This window comes from Lepidochelys olivacea, assembly GCF_965140295.1.
Source record: "Lepidochelys olivacea isolate rLepOli2 genome assembly, chromosome: 3".
NCBI classification, from domain to species: Eukaryota; Metazoa; Chordata; order Testudines; family Cheloniidae; genus Lepidochelys; species Lepidochelys olivacea.
Window position 1 is genome coordinate 175,106,787 of NC_140413.1, and position 10,003 is coordinate 175,116,789.

The 10,003-nt window shown below is 47.1% G+C and overlaps 1 protein-coding gene across 2 annotated transcripts; it reads right to left on the bottom strand.

Annotated features, from left to right (window-relative positions):
• Window positions 1-4,069: 4,069 nt before the first annotated feature.
• On the bottom strand, window positions 4,070-9,720 carry SIX2 (SIX homeobox 2). 2 transcript variants are annotated; one of them, XM_084625037.1, is made up of 2 exons: window positions 8,875-9,720; window positions 4,070-5,170 (listed from the first exon to the last, which is right to left on the bottom strand). In XM_084625037.1, exons 1-2 carry the CDS (start codon window positions 9,432-9,434, stop codon window positions 4,867-4,869), a joined length of 864 nt encoding a protein of 287 aa, XP_084481163.1. In that variant the 5' UTR covers window positions 9,435-9,720; the 3' UTR covers window positions 4,070-4,866. The 2 variants fall into 2 exon arrangements, with proteins under 2 accessions (XP_084481163.1, XP_084481162.1); XM_084625036.1 differs by having other exon boundaries at window positions 8,869-9,720.
• Between the last annotated feature and the right edge of the window lie 283 nt (window positions 9,721-10,003).

Below are 10,003 nucleotides of genomic sequence, written 5' to 3' on the forward strand. Positions count from 1 at the left end.
AGCCGTACTTGACATAACTCTATCATCCGTCCCCTGCCCCTCTCCTGGATGTAGGCTGAAGAGTGTGTCCCTACTGACAGATTGCCCTCCAGCTTCTTTGACAGCGAGATTTCTGCTTTTAACTCCCTATCATTGAACGGAATGGCTCGTTCTCCAGTCCCTTCCCCACACGGTATATACACATGATCCTCGCCACAATCCACAGAAGTTTTCATCGCCCCTGGATTTCAAAGGGCCTTTCTCACTCTATTTATCCCTTCGTTTACTTTCATCTGATCAAATATTGCCTCCTCTGAGCAATATGACCTTTTATTAACCACCGAAACCCCATCCTGTTTTCCTACCGGCTCCTTAAGCGCTCTCCTCATGACTCTCCTCTTTCCCCAATAACCTTATTTCTCTACAGCAGGCAAAGCCGGAGGGTTTTATTTTCTGCTTTGAGGTTGTGTTTTATTAGCCCAGTCATTTTTCTTCGTTGATCCCAAACTCAGTTTTTATCACTACTTACAATTGAATGGATGAATGAATGAATCGTTGACATGCATGCATGTATTATTTTAGATAACTTGGGGAATCTACTGTAATCTTAGGAAAGACCAACGGTTAGTTCTTGCAACATGTTTCTTTTAAAGGGACTAAAATCCATAGCTAAGAGTATCAGATGCACACAAGTAGGTCAGCATAAGATAAAAAATAGATGATACACGACGGCACACAAATCCAATTGTCCACATGAGCTCTGCAGTTGAAAACCGAATTACCTGGTGCAGTATATTAACACAAAGAGCACGAATTTGCGGGAAGTTTATACCAAACTTCCCAAGTCTCAGGAGTCCTGGGGGTGTGGGTGTGGGTGTGTGACGGGACATAAAATATTTTGTTTACCAACTGAATCCAGAACATACTAAGGTAATTCGATTCATAACTGGCGAAGGGGCATTTGCCTTAGGGTCTGATCCAACGCCCACTGAAATCAATAAAATGACTCCCATTGACAGGGCCCTTAGAGAAACGTACTTGTAGGACACCTCACCTACAACCCCATATATGAATTGGTGTTGCCCTAACATAGCTTATTCGGACATTATGCAGACAGAACTCCCCCTGAAGTCAGTTGATTGAAATTTCAGTAAGCTCTTGAAAGCTGAATAAGATCTTTGCTGATCGACACATATTTCTTCTTCCATTAAAGCCACATAGTGTTCCTGGCTTATTTTTCAGAACTCATGAGAAATGCATTTTAGCAGCAATCCAAAAAGAAAAAAAAACACTTTGCAATCTTTCAGATTTTTTTTTAAATAGACCACCCATTACATTCAAGCACTAGCAGAGAACTGGATGGTCTCCTGCAGGAATCACTGGCTGAAATTCTGTGCAGGAGGTCAGACTAGATTGTCACAATGTAATGTCTTCTGTCATTAAAATCTGTTAAACATTTAGTGAAACCAAACCCGCCTCTTATCTTTTAATTAAAACTGGTGTGAACACTGCAACTCTAATTCTGACTTGTTCTTAAAAATATCTGACTTGATGCTGACACGGACTGCTGATGGTATCCGTCTCATACACAGAGGCATCCAAAATGATGTTTGCAGTCAATACACAAAAAGCCCTCGAGAATGAACTTCCGCGTGTCGTGCTACACTCAGCGGCTTGCCTGGTTGTGTTACCTATGTCTTCAGCTCCCGTGTCTTTCTGTCGGATGTCACTGGGATACCGGAAACCGGAGCGAAACACGGTCAATGCCGCGATTCAGGGCAAACGCCTTGTGGTTATGTCAGCAGTTTGGCGACTGCTGCAAGGTGTGGGCAGCATGAGTACAGCCCTGGCAGGACTCACTGGAGCGTGGGATTGCTATGTGCATAAGAGGCACTTTAATACTGACTGGCTCCATTTACTCTGCAGCTAGGCCCCCCTCTCCCGACCCCCCTCCCCTGGCCAGGGGCTGGAAGGGACGGAGAGAAGCGTATACGCAGGGCTACAGATCCGGGTGGGAGGTGGGTGGGGACAGGGGATTTAGGGCTCCAGACCCAAATACTGACCCCGGATAAAAATGATTTCGATTCTTCTCGCCTCCCCCTGATAATGACCCCATCCCTCCCGGCCTGTGGGGCCGGAGAGGACGACGGGAAAGTGCCAGCCAGTCTCATTCCCGTCTGGCTGCTGCAGACTTCTGGGAACTCCCTGGGAGTTCCCTGCACCCAGAGCACCCCCAAGTCTGCTTCTCTGCCTTCCGCTACGCCCAGGGTCCCATCTCTGCTGAGCTCCGCCTTTCCCACCTCCTCACCCTCCGTCTGCCGCCCTCCCCTCCTTACACGCTCCTCTTTTCTTCCCCCTTTCCCCCCTCCTCCGGCCGGCCTTGTACCCCTCAGTCCCTCTCACAGTCCCCCCCACCCCTTCCCCAGTCTCTCACCGCTTCAGCTCCCTCTCCTCGCAAAGGGTTGGAAAATGCGTGCGTGAGTGTGTGTGAGTGTGTGTGTGAGAGAGAGCGAGAGAGTGTGTGTGGGAGAGAGAGAGAACGAGAGTCTGTGTGTGAGAGAGTCTGTGTGTGAGAGAGCGAGTGTGTTTGTGTGAGAGAGAGCGAGTGTGTGTGTGAGAGAGCAAGAGCGAGTGTGTGTGTGTGTGAGAGAGAGAGAACGAGAGTGTGTGTGAGAGAGAGAGTGTGTGAGAGAGAGAGGGAGAGAGAGAAAGCAAGTGTGTGTGTGAGAGAGCGAGAGAGAGTGTGTGTGAGTGTGTGTGTGAGAGAGAGCGAGAGAGTGTGTGTGTGAGAGAGAGAGTGAAAGTGTGTGTTTGAGAGAGAGAGAACGAGGGAGTGTGTGTGAGAGAGTGTGTGTGTGTGAGAGAGAGAGAGAGTGAACGAGAGTGTGTGTGAGAGAGAGAGTGTGTTTCTATGAGAGAGAGAGCGCGTGTGTGTGAGAGAGAGAGAACGAGAGTGTGTGTGAGAGAGAGTGTGTGTTTCTATGAGAGAGAGAGAGAGCGAGTGTGTGTGTGTGAGAGAGAGGGAGCGAGAGAGAGCGCCTGTGTGCGTGCGTGCGTGTGTGTGTGTTGGAGGGGGTCTGTTAATACTCCAGCTTCAGAAACCAAGCCGTAGTGGGACGCTTCCCCCCTAAGGGCCCGGCCCAGGACGCCTTATGCAGGCAAAGCTCCTGCGGGGATCAGTTGGGAGTGTTGCCCGAGCAGGCCCACACGATGGCTGCTCAGAGGATACTGGTGGTTGTGGACTCCCCGCTGTCTCTATGTTGGAGACACTGCCCTGCAGGAAACCCCCAAAGTCTCCCTCTTGGGGGATAAGAGTGAACTGGGGGGGGGGAGTCGATTACCGTAAAGCGATCAGATGTTGCCCCACCCCAAGATTTAAATCGACTCTCTCACTTTGGCTCTCCTGCAAGTCTCCTGTGCCCATCCGATGGGGACGGGGTGGGCGTAGTCACAGACCCTTCTCTCATCAGGGAGAAAGGGACGGAAAAACGGAGAAGGGGTACGGGTTGCGCCTCCGGAGTTTTGCGGTTACAAGACTCAGATTAGAGAAACTGGCGCTCATCTTCTAGCGATTGCTCTGGAAAGGCCCAGTCAAAGAATTGCAACTAAAAATGACTAAGCTGCCATTTCAGACTTTGTGCCTCCAGTCTTCTAGTCAAAATAGCGTCACACCAAGACACTACATTACTGATCTGCTTTCAGAGTAATGGGAGCTGGAGATGCCCCGTAAACTTCCCTACTTGTAATTTGTAAGGGAGGCACCTTTCTCTTTGATTAAAGCAACTTGGTCCTTCGGTACATCATTTAATCTTATCAAAATCCCGTGCGAAACCCACAAAATGCCTTCAGACAATGGCAGATCAGCTCGTATAGTTACAGCAGGCTCAGACTCAGAAATGGGGTTCAAATGAATAGGGATGGAGAAGGTACCAAGAGCTAGAATGCAGCACTAAAACTGTGCGATTGGCCTCATCTGGTATTTTAGAGGCTGGGGCAAACCGAAAGCAACCTAGATGCAAATTAAGTACTGCACACTGGGTTAGATTTCTAAATTTTATTATAAAATAAAAGCAGAAATATTTCCCAAAGAACGTATTCACATAATATAAACAAAACTAAAGTCGAGTGACTCGCGGTTGATACTGTAGTTTAGGTCTAAAAATGAGCAGCAATTTTTTAGGGCCCACGTCTTCCCCCGTTTGAGGTCGATGGGATGATTTAACATTGACTTCAACTGGGGGCGAGGATCGGGCCACTAGTTCCTTTCCTACCCAACAAATGGCGAAAGCACCACACGGACAAGGCGAAAGAAGCTGGCTCTCTGCACAGCGTCAGCTACAAGGAAGTTACAGAGTCTACCCAGAGCGCGTGTTGCTGCTATAACTTGACTAAAACGGTTGTATTCTTAGTTGTAATGTACATTGTACACCTGCCACGGATATATAACTACACAATAGGATAACGGGAGCGATGGGTGTCTTCCAAGGAGGCATGTAAACAGCAACCGTACGCTCCCCCGAAATACAAGGTGTCTTATCATACACAGACAAGACTGCTCAATTAAAATTCCAAGAGATCTGTGAAGTTAAGGTTGGAAAAAATAGTTACTACATAGAACCATATTAGCACTATGCTTAAATCACAAGTCCTGTCCTATGGAACAGTCCATATGTCTGAAACCAGCTTTGCACAACCCTTAAGACTTTGTCACAACAGAACTGCATACAGTCTAGTACAGTACCTTCCAAACAGCTACAGCCAGCCAGCCAGCCATCCAAAGAGGGACAACAGATCCACTAATGAGTGTGTCATCACTTTAAAAGTTTCAAATGAGATTAAAAAAAAAAAACCACGAAGGGCTGTGGTGAGGGGAGCGTGTAAATAGTTTTAAGACCCAAGGTCGACCAAGTTGGAGGACATGGGGTTGAGAATGGAGTCCTGCAAACTATGATGGTGCATAGGGTCCGCACTGGGTACCGGAATGGCGCTAGGACCTTGGGGGTGACCCAAGCCATGGAGCGGCTGTAGGCCTGGGTTCGAATTGAGCAGTAAAGCTGGGCTGGAAGAAGTGTGATCAGGGGTCCCTGACGGCGTCTTCTCGTCTTCTGAGCTGCCCAAAACTGTCTTATTCCCGTTCATTGAGGCTGAGAGCGGATTGTGGCTGTTGGAGTTGGAATTCTCGTTGTTTTCCCTATAGGAAATAGAAAAGGGAGGGAGATCTTAGAGTGGAGAGGACACAGCAGTGAGTAACACTGGAGCTAGATAGGCAGCTGCAGGGACTGCAGGATGTGGGCTCACAGGGGAGACAACTGGAGGGTAACTGAAATACACAGTGCGTTTACAAACTCTGCAAACCTTAAAGGCCTCTTCGTCTGGCACAAAGGTCTAAGGTCTGCAGAGCTTGTAAACAGAGTTTTCCACTAGCCCCGCAGAAAGTGTCACTTTGACAAAACGTCATTTTCTCCATCCATCTCCTGCAAAGTGTTTGGATAGCTTTGGGGGGGGGGGAACAAGGGAAAAAAAGGGGGGGGGCATTTCACTTTAAAATCACTCCTGGAGACAATACTTATACAAGCAGAATTTCATCCATGCCTTCTCCTGAAGAGGCAAAACAAACTCAAATTGTGTTCTCATTAGTCTATGCAGATCAGCCTTAAATGGTTGGGTCATCTGGATAAGTCTTGTTTTTGATAAAATAACTCGACACCTCGACTCCGTTTTTCCTCCGGAAGTTTAAAACCGAAAATGTATCCCAAGCATGTGTAAAAGAAGGCAAGCGAACAGAACTAACGTGCTTATTTCCTACAAGGAAATATCCCGCGTAACTACATTCCTCTATTTCTTTTACTGGTCGAAATTAGACTGAGAGCGCAAATATACTGACACATAATGAATGGGAGCCAAATTTTGCTCTGCTTAGCCACAAGAACAGTCTCTTTATAAAAGAGACAACATTATCTCATAGAGAGAGAGAAAGAGAAAGAGAGAGAGAGAGAGAGAGAGAATATGTATCTCACATATGTATATGAGAGACAGAGAACTGTTAGAATCTTCATGACCGTGGCAATAGTGAACACTGGGAATTTCGTGATGGGTTTCAAAGTTTTGTATTTGTTACTCTGAAAGTTAGAGGCCAAATGCGGTATTGATACACAAGGAAGAGGCCCCTGTAGGTTATGTACTGCCCTCTGGTACAGTGGTGTATTTATACTTAAAGTTTATGTATGGCAAAGGGTCCAAATCCTTCAGGTTTTACTGGGCGAAGTTAAAGGATTGCCTTCAGTGTAAGCTAGTCTCGGCAAGGGCTGCAAAATGTGACTGGAGACACTTAGTACCAAAATAATAAAATTAGAAAAGAAAGCTCTGTTTGCTTGACAGAATGGCAATCTCACGAAAGGTCTGTTTTCCGACACCGAGAGTGTAATGTTAGGTTGAGTGTATTTTTCTATGTCAAAAAACGTACTTGTCTCTGGAGACCTTTAAAATTTGATTCCTCAGAAATGAAAGGAATAAATGTAACCTTCATTTCCTTTGGATATTTGAAGGCGAGTCCCTCCTATCAGCAATAAAAGGATTTCTGACATCTCGTAAAACCAACTCTTACGGGGATTTGAAAGAAAATTAAAGCACTAGCAAGTTTGGGGAAATGTATGAAGCAAATCTGCCCAGAATCCAAACCTTACTGAATATCACAGCTAAGCGTAAATCTAATCAGCTGTATGCGGTGCTTAACATTTCCCAAGCACATTCAACAGAGACTAAAAATGAAGTCACCTTTAAGCCATTCCGCGAATGATCTGCAGTAGATTTTCAAGACTTTTAATTACCAACACCCCCAAAATGATCAAATCCTTATGGACTTGCGATTTCAAATGTCTTGTGTATACACACCGAAGTAGATATTGTGAATTTGGAACCCTGCATTTCGCTTCCCTGACAAGCTTCCAACAGTGCACAGGAACTATTGGGGGAGGGGGGAACACCCTACAGTACCCACTATCCCCATACCCACACATTAACAGCTGTCCGGCGATTAATAGTTTCTTCTCTTCATCTAATACAGAAAATATCACTTATTTAAAGTACCAGAAAATCCTACACCTTATGCCTGCGGAGCATCCATTTGTGTAGGGATGCAAATTGCATTTTAATTAACAAGATAGGAGATTGCCCCCTTAAATATTATGTCCAAGTTTCCTGCTCTCAGCCTGTGTCTGACATTAGGAACAATTTCACCAAACACTATTTACAGTGTGGAGACCAAATTCTGTTCTCCGTTACCCGCACCTTCATTCCCCTGAAGTCAGTTAGATGGCCCCTGGACCAAGTGAGAGAAGAATCTGCCGATGAGATCGGATTTGTCCCGACAGAGGTGCAAAGCCCTGCAAAGCGTTACAGGGGCAGGGCTGCATTTCGGCAAAGAAGCCACTATTTTCTGCTTCTAAGAAGTACATTTTGGGGACACTTTTTTCTAAACCTTTTGGCTCTGCTTCTAAAGGTGAAGCGTAACAATGTAAAGGTAGAGCCATTAAAAAGGCTTAACATTGTTTTCTGAGTGTGAATAACTGTATCTGGATGCTCTTAAACTCCAGAGAACATGTAAAAGATTCTAGTCCTTCCTCCAAAAGTAAACAGAAAGGATGAACAGAGAGAGGGCCCGGTGTCATAATTTAAGGGAACCTTTGCTAACACATGAGGAAAAAAGTATTTAAACTCTCCAAAAACCCGTACATAGGAAATGTTTGGGTGTACATACAGAGTGCGTTTTGTTAATGTATTGGCTGCATGGACCGTGGTGTATATATCGATGCCAAGGCCTACGGCGTGAGATGTAAACCTTTAGAGGATTCACCCAGGTATTTTCACGGCTGGAGTATCTCAATCACAGTACTTCCACAGAACTATCTTTACAATAGGATACCCGTTTGAAATATAGGAGCTGTAAATGAGCATACGGATGGAAAAGCAGCCAGCGCAGGGCTGGGCAATAGCGAGTTTTTCGCATTATTCGTCCCCATTCAGCCTCATGAAAAGCTTCCCCTCTATCTGAACCTGGTTCAGGTGGATGCACCCCCAGACACTGTTCCTTTGAAACTTCAAGAGCATTAACATTTGCTGAATAAAAGAGGCTCCTGTCACTTAAGTCTATAATGTGGGGCTGATGAATGTCCCTGCTGATCGCCAGTTAAAAGTATCTCACATGAGATCGTCAAAATACTTTAAGTTTAAAAGACATAAAGTCCTACATGAAATGTGCTGGAAATAAGGTCTCCACGGGGGGAGGAGGGGGCGAATACACGCTGGTCTGTATTTGTGAATATATTTATTTTAACTGACCTTGTATTCTTCACTAACTAGGTGTTATTGGTCTCACTCTCCCTTATTGTAGTTTTCATCTTAGCCCTTTAAAATCCTCTGAAGTGGACCATTAAAAACGCATTCACAACTTATTTTTCGTGGGGGTCAAAAATAAAATAAAAAATCAAGGGATATAAACGCGGTGAACAATTGTACCACATCAAAACTCTCAGTCTTTTTGGTTAGCGGTGTCACACCCAAATTGAAGGGACACGAAGTGCAAACGAGCAAATAATAAGGACACCTTCTTTGCGTAAGGGAAGTCAGGGCCCTGCAATGTTTAAGGCCAGCGATCGTCTGGGTTTCCCAGCTCGGCCCGGAACCTCCTTTTCAGGACTTGAGAAAATGAGAACTCAGCGGCCCAAAGTAAGGGCCCAGTCCCTGCTCGGGGGAAAGAAAAGCAAAAGCTCGCAGTGACTTTGGTGGGGGGAGTTTTTGCCTGGGTACAGACCGCAGGCTGCGAAGGGGCTGGGCACAAGGGTAGCTAGACAAGCACCGGAGACAGTAGCCGTGCGAGAAGGGGGTACTTACTCGTACCTTTCCTTGGCCTCGGCAGCACGGTCGCGTTGCCTCCTGTTTTTAAACCAGTTGCTGACTTGGGTGGTGGTGAGCCCGGTCGCCTCGGCCAGCTCCCTCTTCTCCCGAGGGGACGGGTAGGGGTTGTGGGCATACCATTCCCGCAGCACGCTCCGGCTCTTCTCCTTAAAGCAGTAGCTGGTTTCCTCGCCGTCCCAGATGGAGCGGGGCAGGGGGAACTTTCTGCGGACCCGGTACTTGCCCACTGCCCCTAGGGGTCGCCCCCGCAGCTTCTCCGCCTCGATGTAGTGCGCCTTGAGCCAGAGCTGCTGGAGCTTGGGGTGGTTGTGAGCGGAGAACTGGTGGCTCTCCAGGATCTTGTAGAGCTCGCGGAAGTTGCCCCGGTGGAAAGCCACCACGGCCTTGGCCTTGAGGACGCTCTCGTTCTTGTGGAGGTGCTCGCAGGCAGGTAGGGACCAGAGGAACCGCCCCAGCCTTTCTATGTTGCCCCCCTGCTGGAGCACTTCGCAGACGCAGGCCACTTGCTCTTGGGTGAATCCAAAAGTGGGCAGCATCGACATGGTGGCCTTTCCCCCTCCCCGATCTAAATCATCGGACTTGTACAAAGCGACCGCATAGACCTGGACGGAGAGACCGCGAGAGAAGCACCAATCATGGATGTATAAACCCACCCGAGCGGCTACTTACGCTCCGGCACAAGTCACAGCTCCGCTCTGCAGTCGGCAGCCATCGGCAGCTGAGTGTAAACAGGATCAAAGGCGGAGACGGAACGTGAAAACTTTTTTGTAAGTCCAAGTTCGGAGAGTAACTTTGTGCCTCTATTGTCTGGTATCAGCAGCGCTCACAGCGGTGGTGTCTTTCCTCTCCCACCCCCACCCTCCTCCGCCGGGTTGGGATCTCCCTTTTTTTCGCCCCCCCTCCCCCTTCACTGTAGGATTCAACATAATATAGTGGTTAAGTCCAGCTCCCCCTCTTCTCTCTCCTTTCTCTCCTCCTCTTCTCTCTGTTTTTTTAAATAATATTATTCTAAGCTGGCATGAAAAGTGATTATCCGCGCTCTGATTGGTCCAGTTATCTGACCCGGGGACTGCCAGGAGAAGACAATAGTTTTAGTCAAATTATTTGCCAT